Below are 20,930 nucleotides of genomic sequence, written 5' to 3'. Positions count from 1 at the left end.
CATGAGTAATAAAAAATAACAGCAGAAAAACACCCAATTAAACCAAAAAAGAAAGCAAAACAATACATAAAAACAAGTCCCATCAAAGAAAAAAGATAAAAAAAGGAAAACAGACAAAAAAGAAAAAAAATGCATACAATAAAAAAAAGAACAAATCAAACCTTTACATAACTTTCTTTCTTTAGCTTATTTCCTTGAGCTCCTCACACCTCCCCTCTTTGTATTCTGGTTCAGTTAGATATTTCAGCAAATCCTTCATCTTTGTTTTTATCCTAATAATTTATCTTAATATACTGTAATTTAACATTCTCTTCTTTTTCAACCTTTCTGAGCCTATGGCTCCCTTAAACAACTGCATTCTTTCTGTGGCACACCTGTGGGGCTCAGGAGCCCAGTTATGTCACTCCTTGTCTGCAGTGCTGGCAGCCTCTCACCCTTTTTCAAACACCCTCCCTTGTGGAGCGTTCCCTCAGCCTCCTCTCCTTGGGAGTCCTCCAGGCAGCCGCTGCTGCCGCCCCTGGTCTCTGAGCTGAAGAGGAATCCCAAAATTGCTTCTTCGGATTCTGCAATAGTGGTTTGCCTATCTAGTATTTTTGGCTGTGTCAACTGTCCTAGAAATGGGTTGACACTGAAGTTTTGCAAGGTAGGTTAGGGGAAAGGGTCAGGAGATAAGCCAGCTGACCATGTACAGGATGGGTTTGTCTGTACACACACATTAAGTCTTGTGTCAAGCTATTTCTCATTGATGGATTGATTTCTCCTGTGTCCTCTAACCTTCTCTCGTTCTTCTCATTCAGCAACTGCAGCAAGCAGGGGTGAAAATAACAGATCTGGACACCAAAGGCGCTGGAGGTGAAGAAGAGAGTAAAGCACTGCAGGGTGAAGTGAAAAAACTGAAGGATGAGCTGGCCTCCACAAAGAAAGGTGAGAGACTTGGTGGAGTATGTTTAGCGCATGCCCCCTCCAGTCCTGGCTGCAAAATGACCTTGTGTGGTAGATGATGCCACTGCCCAGTAACTTATAGGGAAAGGGCATGACCTATTAGAGACCCTGGACTATCCCTCTCCCCCCACGTCCCAGTTGTGTACAGCTGGATCATCCGGGCTAGATGCCGACGAAAGGGTGATACACTATCTATTTATACTTCTAGAACTGTACAGCCATGCGCCTTCCTCATGTACAATCTCAGAATTCTGTCCCCCCCCCCCCCCCGCTTAAAAATACTTCACTTGGCATCAGACTTTGGGAACAGATGGACCCAGCCCTGAAGAGTTTGTTTGTAAACACTTTGGTTCTCTATAGTTGTGAGGATGCTCTTTTCCTTGCTCTACAAAGCAATGTCCAACTTTGGAATTGGTCTCTTTAGTTATTGAAAAGGGAAATGATGATGGGGACCACTAATTGGTGCACTCAGTTCTTCAAATCTGAATGTTTAGGCACTGCACACACTGGCAGGTTTGGGACTTCTTTATACCTTCTTTGTCACAACTCCCATCAGTCCCAGCCTGATGACCAATGCCCAGGCATGGTGCAAGTCCAGCAGGACCACAAATTCCCCATTCCTCTCTCTCCTGTCCCAGTTGACATGCAGCATAAGCTGATGTAGTGCCACTTGTCACATTGATCCCAGGTAGCCTCCTGCGAAGTGGTTGATTCTGGCAGCAGTGTAGGTGTTGCTGCTCTGAGCTGTGGCGCACGGTCAAGTGGAAAGTTCTCCTGCATAAGCCCCACTGGAATGGGTGGGAGATGTGTGAGAGCACAGTCACTTAGTGGGAAGGGAATGCTGCTCTTTGGTGCTGTCGGCACCATACTTCACCACTGCTAAACCCTTCCCTCCTCTCCCTGTGTCTCCTCCACAGTCAAATGTATTTCTTTATTTCTTTGATTCAATTGATGAATTGCTTCCCATAAAATATCTTGATCTGATTTCGCAGTAAAGAAAATCAAACAATTCTGTATGTAAACTATTTTATACTGGCAAGCTCATACCCAACAATGATTGGGAATGCTAAGAAACCTCATCAAATTGAGTGCTATTTTGAAATCAGTGGTTAAAATCCACACTGTTTTGTAAGATTCAGCCTGCCATCTTGATTCAGATTGGCATCCGATAGATGAAAAACCCGTTACTTGACCTCAAGAACCATAATGCAAAATTGGATTACGGTATCTTCACAGTGTCCAGATGCATAGGAAGCAGACAAACGATTTCCCAGGTGTCCTCCAAGAAAATTGTTTGGGTGTCTACTATAATTGTTTGTATAGTAGATACGCAAACAATTTAAAACCAATTCTGTTTGTGAAAAGAACTCTAACTCCAATACAACTCCAACTCCAAATAAATGTTGCAAGCTTTTTTAGGGTAGCAGGGCAGGGTCTTTGCACATTACTCTAAAACCTTGCAATGACATAATAGGATACTCTCTCCCCTCATGCTGCATGTGTTTAAAAACACACACACACACACACACACACACACTCGGGGGTGGGGGGCTACAGTTCTCAGTTGCAGTATCAACCAGTCTGAGCAGCTTCTCCAGGGCTCATTTCCAGAGCTGGCAAACTAGAGGGGTTGACATCAGTGCTGGAGGAATCCTGGAGCTGGGAAGTTTTGGGTGTCAATTGCCCTTCCGACCTTCTCAGTTCTTGGTGGGCTTGTGTAACATTCCCAGCTTCTCTTTGACTCCCCCTTCCCATGTGAATGGCACAGTGGCCAGGCAGGACTGTAACTGGTTGTGTACTGTGCAACACTAGGCACACAAGAAGTGCTCAATATACCTTTTAAGTTTGTTGAATTATTTAAGTTACAGATAGGTAGCCGTGTTGGTCTGCCATAGTCAAAACAAAATAAAAAAAATCCTTCCAGTAGCACCTTAAAGACCAACTAAGTTAGTTCTTGGTATGAGCTTTCGTGTGCATGCACACTTCTTCAGATACACTGAAACAGAAGTCTGGTGACTGTCCAAGATTGTAGCCATCATTATTTCTCAGGGGAAATAATTGAATAGCTTAACTATGTGCTATTTGAAGCCAGTGAGGAAAGTGAAGGAAGGAGCATCTTCCCAATTTTCTCTGAGTCCTCCTTAAGGATCCTCAAAGCCTTTCAGGTCTGCATCTGACACAAACCAGCCTTGGGTGTCCCTCTCTTCCAGTGATGCTAATGCTATCATGGGATGTGCGCCAGTTGCTCTCTGACTGTCGGCATCCGGAGCCTTGAAGTGCAGGGAGTGCAGCTTGCATTTGGCGCCAAACGCAAGCTTCAGAATGGATCTGGTCCCAGAGGGGCTTGCACTTGGCACACTAAATTTAAATTCAGCACTGACCACGAGCTCGACTTTCGGCACAGATTGGCTCTGCTTGGAAAACTCGGCTGTGCCGTTGATGGCCAACATGCAAAAGGCCCTGAATGCAAGCTCCTCTTGCCAAGGAGCAACTGAGAGTGCATCTTTAGGCTCCCAATTGTTCCTTTGCAGATGTGGCTTTACCTGCACCACACCTGAAGTCATAGGTGACTCCAGGTGTGGCAGAAACTACCCTGTGGGCCCCATTAGGGCCTCTGGTGGCTCTGATTTGTTGTGTGGGCTGGAGGTTCCCCTCCCATGATAGGTTGTAGGAATCTTAAGAAGCAGAACTGGAAGCGACTCAGGGAATTGTTTGGGTTAGGGTTCTGGTTCTCTGCTCCCACAATAAAACACTGGTGAATGTTAGAGGTGATTGGGACCAGGGAGCACAGTCCTAATTCAGAACAAAAATTTGGATGAGAGCTTATTGAGAATAGTTGAAATGTGCTTGTGGTGACATGATCCAATCGGTTATTTCAGGCTTGCCTAGTACTAATTACACTCTAGAACCACCATCCATGTCTTTGAGCGTAACTTTTTAAAATTCTGTCTATGCTGGTGGTCAAGCACAAACCCTGCAGTGGGCAAAGTGGCAATTGAGAAGCAGCCTAGCTTATTGTCCAGTGATCTCAACTTTGAAGACCAAGAGGGAAATAAGTGGCTAAGCTTTATAGCATCCTCATTTGATAGCCACAGCAGATGGGAACATGGCTGCAGCCACCTTAAGTTACTTTGTAAACTGTCCTATGAACTTTGGATCAAGGCAGGCATACAATTTTTGTTAAGTAAGTGCTAGAAATCAAACTACTCACCTCAGTCCTTTCATGGAGTTAGAAGTCAGAGGAATGAACTTGGTGGAAGATCACAGCTCCTCCTCTGATCCAAAAGTCTGTGGTTTTCTGTTCGTGGAAAACCAGGATCTGCAGTGATCCATTTTTTACACACAGACACATGCATGTGACTTGGCTTGCTGTTGCCTGATTATCTGGGTCAGTTGGGATGTGTAGAGATTGCTCTAACCTGTGCTTTTCTTCCCCCTTTAACCCCCAGCCCTGGAAAAGGCAGAGAACGAGGCCCTGGCTATGCGCAAACAGGCCGAAGGACTCACCAAGGAGTATGACAGACTGATGCATGAACACACCAAGCTCCAGGTGCCAGGGGAGGGAAGTGGGGTTGCAAATATCTGTTCTGAGGTGGGAGGGAGTCAAGAGGGGCCTGGCTGGCATCTGCATGAGGCCACTGTTGTGTCTGGCTGGACTATTCCAAAACTCTAAAAACCGGTCCTCTCCCTGGCTTCTATATGGGTTCCAGCTTGAGTTGGTGTCTTGCTCCAGGAAGAGCAGTGGTGTTTGTGTTCTAGGGCAGGCAAGAAGAAGGCAGTGGTAGTGGTGTGATGAGGGGTTTGGGGCTCAAAAATCCTTTTAAAAAAAAGAAAAAAGAGAGAGTGTTTGTCCCATGAGTGCTGTGGCTGCTCTGGGAATGTGAGGGTCGTCAATGCCAGCCTTCCCCAGCCTGTTGTTGTTGTTGTTGTTGTTGTTGTTGTTTAGTCGTTTAGTTGTGTCCGACTCTTCGTGACCCCATGGACCAGAGCACGCCAGGCACTCCCCAGCCTGGTGTCCTTCAAATATTGTTGGTCTACAGTGCCCATCATCCCTAACCATTGGCCAGGCTGGTTGGGGCTGGTGGGACCCCAAGAAGATCTGGAGGACCCCTAGTTGCAGAAGGCCGATCTGCTTGGTTTTTAGAGAAGGAAGGAAGCTTCTTGGTCTTCCTCTTTTCCCCTGCTTCGGGGGGGGGGGGGCTCCTCATTCCAGCCTTCACTTGAGTGTCCTGTGGACATTCTTCCTTGAAAGAGAGGTGGCTTCCCAGTTACCAGAATGCATAAATAAGGGAAGAATGGGCTGACTCTCGAGAAGTAAGGTTTCAGCTGCGGTCGGCCCTTACAGTGGTTGAGAGGGAGGCATCCCAAGTAGAACCTCCTTTTTTCTTGCCCTGTGCTTTGTTCCTTGTTGGATTTCAGCTGTGTGTGAGGTGGTGAGTCCAGCATGGTCACTCCCGCTGGGCAAAGCCAGTTTTGTGAACAAATCTTCCTCCAGATGCGGGCAGCTGGGGCATCTTCTGAAGTTTCAGCTGTAACTGAAAATAAATGTGTGTCTTGCCATTGTTTAAGCTTTCAGGGAAAGCAGGAGCTGTGTCCCTGCTGCTTATAGTCCTACAACCCATTATTACCTCCTCAGGGGTGTGCTCTCTTCCCCCACCCCTTGCACCCCAAACCTTTTGACTGTGCATCAGATATCCTTAAAAGTTAGCAAGAGCCTTCCACAAGTTCTGGAATCTTGTTGCTGAGAGTCTCTACCTTCAAAACATACATCCTTCCAGTCCTTGAATGTGTTGCGGGAGGTTTCACATTTGTGCATGCAGTGGGTGCTTCTGAACCTCCCCCTTCTCAGGGTCCCCTGAAAGTCGCCACCCCTGTAGCAGGAAGAAAGGAGTAGTCAGTCTTTTATTTTTGTGTGTGTGTGATTATGTTGATGAGTTGCTTTGGTACATTAATGGAGGTTCTTTCTGCATTCTTAAGGGAGGGCTTTGAATCTGTTGGATTAAAGCTGTCTTCTGCCGCAGATCCGCCTTCTCTCCTACCCTGTGTCACTGGTTGGCTAGGTTTAAATGGCCAGCCCACAACAAACACAGCATACACACACACGTATAAAAATAATCCAGCTTTCGTTGCCAGGGTAACCTAATCTGCACACAGTGGCTGAGAGAAGCTGCCCAGCCTTGGTTGCGGGTTTTTTACTCCAGCCTCTCCCATTCGCGGAGTACCAGCAAGGGGGAGGATCTTGGCAGCGCCTGGGAATCCTGCCCGGTAAACAACCCTCCACGTTTCTCTCTGCACGTAAGCAGCAGGTCACAAGACGCTGCCTCACCTGGGAGCTGATAACAGGTGGGCGGGGAGGAACAATGCTGGGCCTGGCACCACCTCAAGGAAGTACGGAAGGGGCTGGCCCCTCGCTGCTCAGGTTTTAAAACAAGACTTGAGGCAGCACTGCCTGCAAAGATGTGGAGGATGTTTTTCTTTTCCCCAGGCTGGACTTAAACTCAGGAGTGAAGGACTATATACAAGTTCATTAACAGCAGCTTGGGACTGGGATAGTGATGTCTGGTTCATAGCTGTCAACTTTCAGATTTGAAAATAAGGGATCAGCAGCCTCACCTGTCCTGGGGACAGTCTACGGGATATCTAACAATCCGGGATAGCAGTGGGAAACGGCGCTGAAATAAGGGAATTTCCTGCAAAAAAAGGGGAAGGTTGACAACTATGGTCTGGTTATCAGAGGTGGGAAACCTCAGGAACAGCCTCTCAACTATTGTTTTGGGACCAAATGATATTTTCTAGTAGATCTTAGGAGGAGGTTTCTCTGTGTGTCACTGTCCTCTCCAGAAGCTTACTGGCAATTCTTTGGCGTTGGGAAAATATCCCCCCCCCTTTCAGTCACAATCTTGTGATGGCCCCCTTCCCAATTCCCATGCTTAACCAGCCCCTCTTGTTATCCAAGGCTGCGTACACACCTTGCGTTTAAAGCACATGGCTTCCCCCAAAGCATCCTGGGGACTGTGGCTTGTCATCGGCACTGGGAATCGTAATTCTGTGAGGAGTAAACTACAGTTCCCAGGATGTGCTTTATTTGTGTGGTGTGTACACAGCCTTAGTCCCCATTGGGCATTCCAGGAAGCCTCCCTTGGGGAATGCACCTGATCGCTTGCACAGTTCTCCCATAGCTAGTGACCGAGGGCTTGCCCCTTTCGCTCTAGAAGTTTGCAGTTGGGGAGGGTGGTTCTGGAAGGCTTGACTGGGCTCCAGACAGTTCACACGAGCCGAGTCTTCTGCGTTTTGCTTGCTATCTGCTCCATGGTGGAGCTTGGGTGGGTTGGACAGGGACAGCAACCGCCTCTTCTTTCTCAGTTTTAGGATGATTAAAAAAAAAAGTTTCAAGGTTCTGTTGTAACCCATGCTGAGTAAGCCTCCTGCCTTCGGGGCTTAATTACCCCCCACGCAGCATCTTTCTGGATTGCAATGGGCGTTGCTCTGAATATCCTCATTCCAATCCCTTCTCATCCCCATGCTCCCTTCAGCCCACAAGTCCTTACTGAGCTCTGTCTTGGCTTCGCCTGTGTGCTGCAACCACCTGCTTTCCCCCTCCCCTCCCCAGAGCTGGTGTGATCCGGCTGCCAAGACTCAGTAACAGTGTGCCTTGCCAGCTGCTTAAAAATAGGATCTCAGTGTTGTTGCTATTCTGATGGCTCTGCAGGCTGGCACTGCTGAGGAATGGCACCCTCCTGCTTCTGAAGGGCCAGTGTGCCTTTGGGTACCTAGGGAAGCAGAGATGTCCTTGCCCTGCGAGGAGGAGGAGGAGGGTAGGGGCCTTTCCAGCTACTCACATGCCCTTGAGCATTGTTCCTGGGTAGTGATTGGAGGCTCTCATGTTGGCCTTTCCTTAAGGCTGCCTTCCACAACCTGGTGCCCTCCTTTGAGCCCCAGCACAGCCTTCTAGAAGCCACCAGGATGGGGAAGGCCATGTTGAGGAGGTGTGGGTGCAAACAGCAGCATTCTCAGCTGGTGTCCTGGGAACTCTGTTCGAAGCATGTTTTCAAAGGGAGGGGAGAACTAAGTGACGGCAAATACTAAACAGTGCGTGGGAACTCCTCTCTGCAGTGAGGTATCCTGCTGAGCTAATATTTCATCTTTGCTGCCATCATACTCCAAAGCACCCTGTACTGCGTACTGGCATGGTTCACTCTAGATACTGTTGAGCTTCAGCCCCAGCCAGCATCACCAAAGGTCAGGGATGATGGTCCCCTGTACAGGGTGCTGATAGACTGCTCTGCATCTTGTCCAGACATCAAAATTAGGGGTGCCTTGGCCTTTCTGCTCTACTTAAGTTGAGCACTACTGCAGCCCTTCAAAGGGAGAATTTGCAGGGTGGAGGGTGAGGAGGAGGAAGACTGGATTCTGAATGGGCAGCAGAATCCAGGACGCTATCTGAACCTGTGTTAGCTGGCGATTTCTGGCATCTGCTTAGCTTGGTAGGAGTGTTGTGGGCCGTAGCTGCTGCTAGTTTGATTTGCTCATGCAGCTGTTTGCCTTCGTGGCCATTCTGGGCAGCTTCCTCCAGCTTTCTCCAGGTTGCATTCCTGTAGGGAGCTGGGTGGTCTTCCCCCTCCTTGGGCTGTGTAAGCAGATCCCTCCCTCTTGGGTAGGATTGCAGTGCTAAGGGCTGACTAGTTGGCAGAGAGGCAGAATGTTGCTGCTGCAGCTGCTGTCCCTCCTAGACAATTGAGCTCTGCACTTGGGCACAGGATAGAATTGCATTGGAAGTCCCTGGCCATCCGTGGAGGAGGCTGGGGTGGGGGCAGCATTTCTGCTAAGGCAAAACTGTGTTTTTCAGAAGGACTGTTGAGAATGCCTATTTGCCCCTCAAGTTGCCATTACTGCGTGGAGTAGCAGAACAGGGCTATACCTAAGATGATGTCCTTTCAGCCATGTGGCTCAGTCTGGTGGAGTTTGTGGAGATGTGTGTGTCTCAAGATGCCTGGGGCTAAGACTGAGCTATGAATGGGGAAGTCACCTGAGCCATAAATGCACAAGGCGGCCTCTCTCTCAGCATGCAAACAGCCTTGATTTTTGAGCATCCCTAACTGGTCAGGGTAGGGAATCGCCACTGGCTGCTGTGGAAATACATTCACAGAACCTGCCTTTCATGGGGCTAGTGCACACACTGACCAGCATTAGGCATGTACAGCACAGAAGCAAAACAAATGCAGCAGCCTTGAATGATGTGCCTAAGAATGAGCAGCTTATGACCTTGCAGAATACAAAGGACAATGGCTTGAATGGAGATATTGCGTCATCGGCCAGCAGGGAGTCAAATCTGTTGTGTACATTTGGGCATGCAAGGCCTTGTGACTTGCTTATTATCTGCCTGAAATGACAATGGACTTGTAGTTCGCTTTCTGCTGCAAAGTGTCCACTTGCTACCTTGCTCTGCTGTCTGCAGAGTTCTGTGAAACTCCAAATCCAAAACTATGTGTCTGCCTTATCCTGCAAAAGTAACAAGCGCAGCATGTGGCAAAGGACAATAAGGAATTTTGTTTCCTGGGAATCTTCACTTAAAGCTGATTTCCAGGCCATAATGGCAGCAACACATGCCTGGAAGAGTGTGTTTGCTGTCCTCTCAGAAGCCAAAGGGGATGACGGAATGAGAGTTCTGTGGCTTGAACTGTGGGGCCCTTAGTGCTGCATAACTTCTGGCTCCTCCCCATAACCAGCACAAAAATAAACCACTTGCAGAATTCAGTGTTACTTACTCGGCTGCAGTTTTTGAAAAGGGGATGGGGACGGGGGGTGTAAGCATGAGGAAACAAGACAACTGTCCCTAAAGCATGTAAAATGGAGAAGTTAACTGTGGTAAGTCACTTTGCACTGGCTTGTCCAAAACGTGGCTTAAAAATACAGTTGAATGAAATAATTCACCTCTTATGTAACGCCATGTTGTTTCCCCACCCTCCTTGTTTCTCCCAGGAGGCCTGCGATGGACCAAGAGACAAGAAAGAAGAATGATTCCCCTGCTGCATATTGGTGGTTCTGGCCAGTCTCCACCTGGTTGCTGTACACTCATGTTTCATGGGGCTGGGGGCAGCCTAGCTGAGCCCCCTCCCCTCACTTTCTGGGCATGGGTTTGGGTGATCTGCTCATCCACCATTATTTGCTCCTTCCCCGTCCTGCACCCCCTTCAGTGATAGAGCTTTTGAGTGGACGGCTTACTCTCTTTATCCTTGTGCCCCTGCCCCCCCCCAATAAAGAGACTGAATGTGAACTTACCAGAACAATACTGCTGCTTGACTGTTTCTCACAGGTGGAGGAGAGGAGGAAGACAAAGTCGTGTCTCTCTGGGGAGGCAGTTGGGGCTGGGCTACCAGGGCCAGAAGCATTTCATGGTGGCGAGGGTTGGCTTGGTCTATTTCAGCATGTGCTCTAAGGCTGTCCTGCTGTCTTTTAGCTGCACTTGCTCCCCCAGACTCTGGGTAGTTTCACTTACTCCATCCAAAGCCTGAAGGGAGCATGAGTGGAGCATTATGTGTGGTGCTTATGTGCTCCTATTGATACCATCTGGCTGTGATGGGGAAGATCTCCCCTGTGTCCGTAATCTCTGTATTTTTTTTATAATATATATTAAGGACAAGGTGTCTGTACAAAGCTTCTCATTAAAACTCTGGTAGAACAAAGCTTTCAGTGTGGCCTCTGAGTGAAATGGGGGTAATGGATTAAAAAAAAACAGAGCAAGGGGAAATTGATCTTGTAGTCTTGAATTCTGTGTTCTGGATTAATGAAGAGCGGGGGATGTTTGGGTTCTTCTGATGGGCTAAACCGAAAGCCCCCCCCCCCCTGTTGACTTGTTTCTGTGGCAAAAAAAATGCCTGCCTTCTGGTCTGCCGGCTCCTGAGTCCCACCCTGGTTACAGTCAAGGTTCTGGTCTTTGTCCTTTTGCACTCAACTTCCGCCTCCTAAGGTCTGCCAAGGACTTGAGCAACAAGTTGCTACTGTGTTCAGTGCCTCACTTGGTGCCAAAACCATGGCCACAGAAGGGACGCCGCTTGTGTCTGTAAGTGGTTTTCCTGGGCAAAGAGAACAATGCACTTCAAAAAAGGAAAAAAGTGAAGAGGGAGCAGGATTTGAGGGAGGAGTGAGTGGAGATGGAATAAAGGAGTGCTAGGGGAAGCGTGTCCGTCCCCCCCCCCCAGAAGAAAGGAATAGTTTGAAGAATTAAGCTGAGAAAGTAGAAGGGTTCTGAAAGAAAGAGAAGAAAGCTGCAAGGCCAGGAGTGTTAGAGTTGCCACGTAGATGACAAGGGTCTTCAGGATGAGGGACAGAAAGAGACTCAGAGCACTTGTGCCTCAAACGTGCAAGGAGCAGGGTGGCTCAGTCATCCTTGAGGCAGGAGCAATCTTCTTTCTTTGGTGATCACTCGTAGCTGAGTAAGATTGTCTTCCATAAACACGCTTTTAACAATGAATCCGTAAGTGACTGTGGAGGCCAATTCTGGATCCACACGTCCTTCCACAGTGGGGATATTGGTTTCTGGGCGGGAGTTGATCACAGTGAGGGTTTGCCAAGCGTGCCTTTCTCTTAGCACGTTTCTCCCTTGCGTCCTGAGTTCAAGTGTCTTCAAAGCCCATGACACCTTTGGTAAAGGCTGTTCTCCAACTGGAGCTCTCGCAGGCCAGTGTTTCTCAATTGTTGGTGTTTATACTACATTTTTTAAGATTCGCCTTGAGGGAGTCTTTAAACCTCTTTTGTTGACCACCAGCATTACACTTTCCATTTTTAAGTTCGGAATAGAGTAGTTGCTTTGGAAGACGATCATCAGGCATCTGTGTGAGGCAGGAGCATTAAAGCTAAAGGCCTCCTCACCACCCCCAGCGGGTCAGAGGAGAGGTCCTGCTTCTCCCCTCGCTAGCACCAGGTGTTTTTGCAGGGGAGAGCATGTGCCTCCTTGGTTTTCTTGCTGGCTTGCAGACTGACGCTTTCCTCTTCAGTGCTGTAGGACAAGTGAAGTAGGTGTTTGTGTGTGTGTAGAGAGAACATAAAAAGCCCTGCTGGATCAAGAGCCTGTGGCTGGCCAGGTTCTCCTGGAAAGCCAGAAGCTGGGCATGAAGGGACCCCCCCTCCCCCGGTGGCATGTGGTGAAATTTCTTGTAGGGGAACAGTTGGGACCAGAGGCTCCAGCTTGTGAAGGTGGCGGCGGGAATGTCATGTGCATGAACATCATACCTCTCTAAGCCGGACAGAAGTTTCCCGGGCTTTGGGAAGGAGGTGTCAGACTTTAAATACTTTACAGTGGTACCTCTGGTTGCGAACGGAGGCCTGTTTGCAACATGAAGAGAGCACAACCTGAAGCGCCGTATCTGCGCAGGTGCACAGCACGATCTAGCGCTTCTGCGCATGTGTGAGCAGCAAAACCTGGAAGTAACCCTTTCCGGCACTTCCCAGTCGCTGCGGGACGTAACCTGAAAGAACTTAACATGAAGCAAACGTAACATGAGGTATAACTATACTGTGCTCTAATTTACCAGGAACATTCAGGGGACTAGCCTAGTCTCCATAGTCCACTGACTGCATGCCACTGCTTCCCCTCAAAACACACACACACACACACACACACACACACACACACACACACACACACACACACTTTGTTTCTAGAAGCTGGTGCTGAACAAAGTTTCTGTGTGTCTCCCTTTGATCACTGCTGTCAGGCATTTTGGGTGTATTCATTGCTCCTGTTCTTGCCCTGTTTATCTCATAACTATCATCCAAAAAACTGCCCTGTCACATCCTCCTGAAAAACCAGTGTGGCCACCATGTTAAACTTCATTTTTGCACGAGGGAAGCAGCCCAAAGGCCATGTGGATGGCGCTACAGGTCGCTGCCCAGTCTTCCAAAGCACACAGCCAAAGTGGAAAGTTTTTGCTCTCTTTCTCTCCCTCCCCCTCCCTGCCCCTAGTCTTGAGTTGGTGTTTGTGCACTGGTAGATCTGTTTTCCCAGGCCCTGCCAGGTGATTTATCATGGCGAAAGCCGGATCCTAGCCAGGAGTAACCTTTAAAACGCTCCTTGGGCAGCCTTCCTGGCAGGGCAGTTGAGAGGAGCTCTCAATCGAGGGCCTGTTCTTTCTCTCCCTGTTGAGGGTGATTCTGGCCAGGAGCCTTGGCAGGAGGGAGGGGTCCCCCTGCTTTTTTTAACGGCAGGATGTGTTTTTCCTCCCTCTCTCTGACAAAATGTGTGTTTTTAAAGAACACATTTATTGTGGACAGTGGGGAGTGGGGTTTTTTTAAACACTCTTCCCTCCACTCCCACCCCAAAAACGTTGGTTCTGAGCGCTGGCTTCCAGCCTCCCCAAACCCAACTTGTCTCTGATGATTTCTCACATTCAGACCCTGAACTCCTCTGTTTTGGAGCTGCCTCAACAGCTTCCCCAAATTCTTTGATGGCTGCCCCTGACAAGGAGGCTCAATGTGGTTTGCTGCCCAGCACATGATGACAATCCCAGGGAGGAAGCGAGCCTTGAGCCCTTCTCTTTCAGCTGGCTGTTCCTTCTCCTCCCCTATCCCTTTTCCTAGAAATGGGAGTGTAGTTGAATGACAACACACACAGCTCCCAGAAGCTGAACCTCCAGGCTACATTTTAAATTCCCCTACTTGAATCTTGCCTCATTGTGCTGGTTGAGAGAAGGATCATTTGCCCTCTTGCAACAGCTTGTTCTTGGGGGTGTGGGTGGGTCTAGGGAGCCAAAACACACCAAGGGGGCAGGTTTCTATCCCATCTCATGTTCGCTGCATCACACTTCTCAGTGCTGGCAGCTCCCTTAGACTTCAGTTGCCCAGTTTGAGCAGGCTCAAGGCCTGGGTGCAAGCGGTCCCTTATTGACATCCGCCCCTGGTGTGCATGTATGCGCCACCTCAATTTTGTGTGGTGTGTTGCTCATGATGCGCAAATGTTTGCCCTAGCTCTTATTGCCCACCTCAGTTAGGCCTGCTCTACATGCAAGCTGTTGTCTGTGTGTCTCCTGATAGTCCTGACTGAACTGGGAATGAAGGCCAATATAGTAGATGCAAGATTCAGCTTCCTGAACGTCTTTGCCCCCTCCCCACTTCTCTACGCCAAGGGTGGCCAACAAAGGTGTCCTCTAGATGTTGGACTACAACTCCTGTCATATCTGGACAATGGCTGTACTGGTTAGGGCTGAAAGGAGATGGAGTGGAAGAACATACAGTGGTACCTCGGGTTAAGTACTTAATTCGTTCCGGAGGTCCGTACTTAACCTGAAACTGTTCTTAACCTGAAGCACCACTTTAGCTAATGGGGCCTCTTGCTGCTGCCGCACCGCTGGAGCACAATTTCTGTTCTCATCCTGAAGCAAAATTCTTAACCTGAAGCACTATTTCTGGGTTAGCGGAGTCTGTAACCTGAAGCGTATGTAACCTGAAGTGTATGTAACCCGAGGTACCACGGTACATGTTTCTCCCTCCCTCCTCTTATCCTCACAGCAATCCTGTGAAGTAAGCCAGGCTGAGAGACTCCCCACAGTGAGGGGGAGGACATGCATGGCTGAGGGGACATTTAAAACCTCTCTCTCTCTCAGGTCTTAGTCTGACTGTCTAACTGGTACACTGCACTGCCTTAAGGATGAAAAACATACTTGGAGTGGTGTGGCAATTTAACACTGTCCAGCTTCTGAGCTGATATTAAATGCCAAATGGCATCCCCCCCCCCCGCCCCCGGTTATCCCTGCAGTAATGGGCTTCTGTGGAAAAAATGGGGAAATCTGGGGCTTTATTGTATTTAACAATGGGACAGTAGAGATGGGAGTTCACAGTTTTTCAGTGGGCCTCTTCTGCAGGGGAAAATGTTTTTATATATATATTTATTTAAACATTTAAAAGCACAGTGCAGTTGCATGTCATTCAGTGGACCACATGTGCCAGCATGCAATTGAGTACTACAACTAAGATTTCACGGTGGCATTTTAAGCAGAGCTGACCTTTGTTTCAAACTGAGGGCTTTGGACTGGAAATCCCACCAACCTTGGCCTCAGCTCTAGCCTGAAGTACTACAAGTGGACTGTTGCGAGGTTCTTTCAGCAGCAGCCCATGGGGAAAATTACGGCGGTTTTAGCAAGGCAGTTTTTCAAATGGGTACGAAACAAACTGCATTCTTGAGGTGAAACAGAACCTGAGTCAGAGCATGAATTCCTCTCTTTGCTGCTACCTCTTGTTTATGAGCGGCTGCACTGCTGCCTAATCACAGCTGTGCTACAATCCTGGATTCTTTTACTTCATATGATTATTATGGTGTTTTATACCTTGGAGACAGAGGAGATGGTGGCGGGAAGGTAGTCTCAGGGCCTGGTTTGACAGCATGTGATTCTAAGCAGGCCTGGGCCTGGCCAGTGTCTGCATTGGGCGACCTGCTGGGAACCACATGGAGGCCACTTGTGAGTTCCATGATGGAGGAAAGATGGGATATAAATGTATTGAAATAAAATACAGTGGTGCCTCGCAAGACGAAAAGAATCCGTTCCGCGATTCTCTTCGTCTAGCGGTTTTTTCGTCTTGCGAAGCAAGCCCATTGATGGCTTATCGGATTAGCGCTATTAGCGGCTTAGCGGCTTTTAGCGGCTTAGCGGTTCAGCTGATAAGCGGCTTAGCGGCTTAGGAAAGGGGGGGGGAAGGGGAAAAAACCCGCAGGAACTCGCAAGACATTTTCGTCTTGCAAAGCAAGCCCATAGGGAAATTCGTTTTGCGAAGCGCCTCCAAAACGGAAAACCCTTTCGTCTAGCGGGTTTTCCGTCTTGCGAGGCGTTCGTCTTGCGGGGCACCACTGTAGTGGGTTGTCACTCCAGTACGTCTTGTCTTTATGTGGAAACCCTGTTTCCCCAGAAACTATTGGAGAAGCTGGAGAAAGGAGGGGCAGAAAACGGCTTATGGTAGCCGTTTGGAATAATGGGATTAGGAAAAAGGCGTGTGCATTTAAAGTTTTGAAAAGCTGGTGGCGGCAGCCATAGCCATTGGTTCCCTCATGTCTAGTCTGGCTGTCAGAGGGCTTATCTATACCTACTGTATTTTTCGCTCTATTGGGCGCAGTTTTTCCCCTCCAAAAATTGAGGGGAAATGTGTGTGCGTCCTATGGAGCGAATGCAGGCTTCTGCCATAGCCGCGCGCAACCCCTCCGGCAGGGAGAGGCTGCACGGGGCTATGGATTCTTTAGCCCCACGCAGCCTCTCCCGGGAGGGAGAGGCTGCACGGGGCTAAAGGGGAAGGCAAAGCAGCGAGCAGGATCCATCCCGCTCGCTGTCTTGCCTTCTTCCATAGCTGCGCGCAACCCCTCTGGCAGGGAGAGGTTGTGTGCAGCCTGTACACTGCTCTTTGGGGCCGGGGGGGGGATATTTTTTTTCTTGATTCCCCCCCCTAAAAACTGGGTGCGCCCTATGGTCCGGTGCGCCCTATGGTACGAAAAATATGGTAATTTTCCTCCACGCTTTCCAGGCACTTTCCTCTCATAGCCATTTGCGCCCCCCCCCTTCCAGGCTCAGGTCTGAGCTTTAAAGCTGCGTGTCTGAGCATCCTTTTTTTGCTCTGCACTTTGCCCCATGAAAACCCTCCCTTTACTGCAGAAATAGACACGAAGCTTTGAAGCGTGAACCTGTGCCTGGAAAGAGCGGGGCAAAAAGTGTGAATAAGTCCAGAGTGAGGGCAAAGGCAGAGGTGTGCTGATGTGGAATTTCTACAATATTTATTTTTTGAAGGGCAAGCAGTTCTTATTCTCCCCACCCCACCTCCCAAAACAACCAGAAATGTCCAGTTCACATTATGAACTTCTCAGGCTGTGAAAATTCCAAGAAGCGAAGGACGCTTGCAATGATCCCTACCAGGATTCCTTTGGCACAGTCTTTCCTCAGCAAATGTTAAAGTAAGATGATCAGAATTGCAGGGCTGGCTAAGACAAGAGTCCCACTGAGACCAGTGTTAAGGATCCTCCATTTAACTACCCTCCCTACTAAATAGCCTTTGACACACCTATCCTTTATGAATTTGCCCCAAACCATTTATTTTCCTTTTAAGAAATCTGGGCTTGTGCCTATTGCCACATTGTGAGGTTTCATATGTCGGAATGGATAAATATTGCCTTTGTTGGTCCTAGGCCTGATGCCATAAACTTCACAGGGTCTTTCTGAGTTCTGGTAGTGTGAGGAGGTGGAGAAGGAACATTTCCATCACATGTTTGTTCTCTCCAAATTTTTTATCAGCCCCTGTAACATTCTCCTTCCTGATTTCTGCATACTGATAACTTAATTTCTTCAACAAAAAGCTGAAGAGTTTAGAGAAAAAATGGTCGTGGCAGTGCCCATGCCATACCTTTAAAACACATTTCAAAGACTTTTGCAAACTGTACTTTGTTGCTGGGAATTGTAACTCTGTGAGGGGAAAACTACAATGCCCACATTTATTTGAGGGAAAGGATGTGCTCGAATGTGCTTTAAAGGTATAATGTGTACGGCAGGCTGTGTTTCTAAAGGTTAGATGAATAGTCCCGATAGTGAGGGCAAATTAAGTTAAGTTGCAGGAAAGCTAGAGAAGAATAAAAACAATGTCAAGGGCAAGTGGCAGTTTCTGATAATAGTGTCAGGTGTCAGTTTTGAAGCAAATGTTGAATTCTTGGTTGCAATGGAATTTTTGCCACGCAAGGCTGATCTTACCATGAGGAAGAGTGAAGCCCAGGTAGATGTTTGAATGCTACAAAAGAAGAGTAAATGTTTCTCAGTCTGGTGCTTGTGGAGTTTTCTGACTTGGATACCAAAATATCATAGGTGCTGTCTGCTCAGAGTTGGGTGACATTTACTTTTCTACCTCAGGGAACGAAATACCTTGGCTGGCCTGATTTGCTGTAACCTCCCATTGTCCGAAGATAATGATCAAAACTAATAGAGTACAGGATGTACAGTTCCCACCTGAATGCCTGAATCATTAAGTTACACCTCAGCACAATGACAGAAATCATCCCATTGGAGCTCTGCACTGGGAAGAGAAGTTTTAAACCTCTCCTCTTAACACTGTGATGTGGAGGAAAATGGGGTTTGCCAGCCTGATCTGCACTGCTGGTTTGCTATCCTGCCTTAAAGCAACAATATAGCTTGGTTTCAGAATATCCAACAAAGGTGTGAATGAATAAATGTTTGGTAGAGGAGCTAGGGATTCCAACATCTAGGTTTGCTTGGCTTCCACTTTGCTCAAATGAGTGAATGTATCATAGTCATAGAGTTGGAAGGGATCCTGAGGGTCATCCAGTCCAACCCTATGCAATGCAGGACTCTCTCTTTTTTCTTCAAATATTTTTTATTAACAGGCCAATCAAATCACACTAATTCCAAATCACATTAATTCCAAATTACACAGCCAAATTTTTACATTTTTCTTGGGGGTACCCATGCTTCGAGTTCAGAAAGGGATCCAAACATCTCTCTTGCTGCTGCTTTAATCTTCACAGTTCTGTCCAAATAATATTCACAGTTCTATTCAATCTTCTCTTTATTATTTTCCTCATCTTCTTGTTGTTGTCATATATTCCTTTCTTTGTAACCTCTGGTAGTCTCCACAAGCGGGTTGAAAACAAATGTTGTTACTGTGTGGATTTTGCATTCTCCAAGAGCCATATCAAAACAAACAGACGCCATTTCCATACTTCCGTACAAGACATTCTTAAAGTCTGTTCCTTAATCCTTGCAGGCCTGTCAGTCCTCAATTGTTAGGGGGTTCTGCCAGGTCAAACTCACAATCCGATAATAACAAACCATGGTCCTCCTCCCCCTCGATCATCCTGAAGCCAGGCCTGCCGTAATAAATCTCTTTTTATAACTGCTTCACAAAGACCTTTCGTTCCTTTCCAAAACTTCCCACAAGCCATGTCTTTGCTTAGTAATTTATTTCCATACAGTTCTTAATCATCCTGCTTGTAATCAGTAATTGCAACGATTCTTCTTGGGGGCAGGGTTGTTAGGTACTCACATAAGATAAAAAAAAAGAAAAGTCCCCCCCCCCTTTTCAGTCCCGTTCCGACATACCGACCCTTTGAAGTATCTTCTTCTTGATTTATTGTTGAATCCAGCCCGTCGCTCCACTTCACAGAGATCACTTAAATTAGCAGTCTTCACTCCTGATCTTCACTCGAAATATGTGCATTTGCTTCTCTCTAATTGTTTATTTTGAGCTCCTGCAACCAGGCCGCGCGATCAGAGACAGCTTCAGGGAGAGCCATCTTATACGAGGGCTGTGTGCCTAGTGCCCTCACCCCCTTCTTTCGAATCCGGGGGTGATTTATGTCAACTGCAGGCAAGGCAGTGTTCCCCATTCCCTTGGGGCAACCAGAGAGGCTGCATACTCCCATATCAGCCTCTTAATTATCTTGTGTGAGGCGGAGAGATGGTATTGTCAGCCATCTTCCAATGCGCCCCTAGCAGCCCCGCAATGCAGGACTCTCAACTAAAGCATCCATGACAGATGGCCAACCAACTTCTGCTTAAAAACCTCCAAGCAAGGAGAGTCCACCACCTTCAAACAGAGACCATTCCACTGTCAAACAGCTCTTACTGTCAGGAAGTTCTTCCTGGTGTTTAGTCAGAATCTCCTTTCTTGTAATTTGAAACCACTGGTTCGAGTTCTACCCACCAGAGCAGGAGAAAACAAGTTTGTTCCATCTTTCATGTGACAGGCCTTGAGATATTTGAAGATGACCATCATATCTCCTCTCAGTCTACTCTTTTCCAGGCTAAAAATACCCCCTCAACCATTCCTCATAAGGCTTGGTCACCCTCATCTGTGCATGTTCCACCGTGTCAATATCCTTCTTTAATATCCTTAAATTGAAGCACCCAGAATTGGACACAGTATTCCAGGTGTGGTCTGACCAAGGCAGAATAGAGTGATACTATTACGGTACTTCCCTTGATCTGGACACCTAACTTCTGTTGATGCAGCCTAGAACTTCATTAGCTTTTTTTTTTTTCTGCTGCATTACACTGATTCATGTTTGGCTTGTGGTCGCCAAGACCCCTAGATCCTTTTCACATGTACTGCTAGTAAGCTAGGTGTCTCCCATCTTATATTTGTACATCTGGTTCTTCTTGCCTAGGTGCAGAACTTTGCATTTATTGCTTTTGAAATTCATTTTGTCACTTTTGTGTTTTTTTTAAAAAATATATTTATTAAGGTTTTACAGAACAAAAAAGGTTAGTAAAGAAAAATAACAAGATAAAAGAAATACAAAGATACACAGGAAAAATTTCAAAATACAAAATACAAAGGAAAAAAGAAAAAACACTTAAAAATAAATCCATCTTTTCTTCGTCTTATACTTCCTTTACTTATTTCCCTGACTCCCTCACACCTCTCTTTTCTGTATTCCAATTCACATTATTTAGTTCAGCAAATCCTTTCCCTCTTTGTTTTTAATCTTAATCCAATACCTTAACACCTTATAACTTTATATTTTCATCTGTTATCAATCTATTTTTACAAATTCATTTTAACCTTGTTACTAAAACCGCTTCGTTTCAGTCCAACATCATTTTAACTTTCAATAATTTTACAATATTTCTGCAGATAATCTTTAAATTTCTTCCAGTCTTCTTCCACCGACTCTTCTCCCTGGTCCCGGATTCTGCCAGTCATTTCTGCCAACTCCATATAGTCTATTACTTTCATCTGCCATTCTTCCAGAGTGGGTAGATCTTGTGTCTTCCAATACTTTGCGATAAGTATTCTTGCTGCTGTTGTGGCGTACATAAAGAAAGTTCTATCCTTTTTTGACACCAATTGGCCGACCATGCCCAGGAGAAAGGCCTCTGGTTTCTTCAGAAAGGTATACTTAAATATCTTTTTCATTTCATTATATATCATTTCCCAGAAAGCCTTAATCCTTGGGCACGTCCACCAAAGGTGAAAAAATGTACCTTCATTTTCTTTACATTTCCAACACT

General features: G+C 47.1%; 1 protein-coding gene across 1 annotated transcript in view; it reads left to right on the top strand.

The window, feature by feature from the left end:
- Positions 1-10,625, top strand: part of BCAP31 (B cell receptor associated protein 31) — a 43,754-nt gene extending 33,129 nt beyond the window's left edge. Inside the window, exons 6-8 of the mRNA XM_081844566.1 lie at positions 798-924; positions 4,392-4,492; positions 9,922-10,625. Coding sequence (XP_081700692.1) covers positions 798-924; positions 4,392-4,492; positions 9,922-9,960 — 267 coding nt within the window. The 3' untranslated portion in view covers positions 9,961-10,625. The remainder of the gene's footprint in view (positions 1-797; positions 925-4,391; positions 4,493-9,921) is intronic.
- The last annotated feature ends 10,305 nt before the right edge of the window (positions 10,626-20,930 follow it).

The sequence above is a fragment of the Podarcis erhardii genome (assembly GCF_964252035.2).
Source record: "Podarcis erhardii genome assembly, chromosome: 17".
NCBI classification, from domain to species: Eukaryota; Metazoa; Chordata; class Lepidosauria; order Squamata; family Lacertidae; genus Podarcis; species Podarcis erhardii.
The sequence above is the reverse complement of the archived record's forward strand: the minus strand, read 5'-3'. Positions and strand labels throughout refer to the sequence as shown.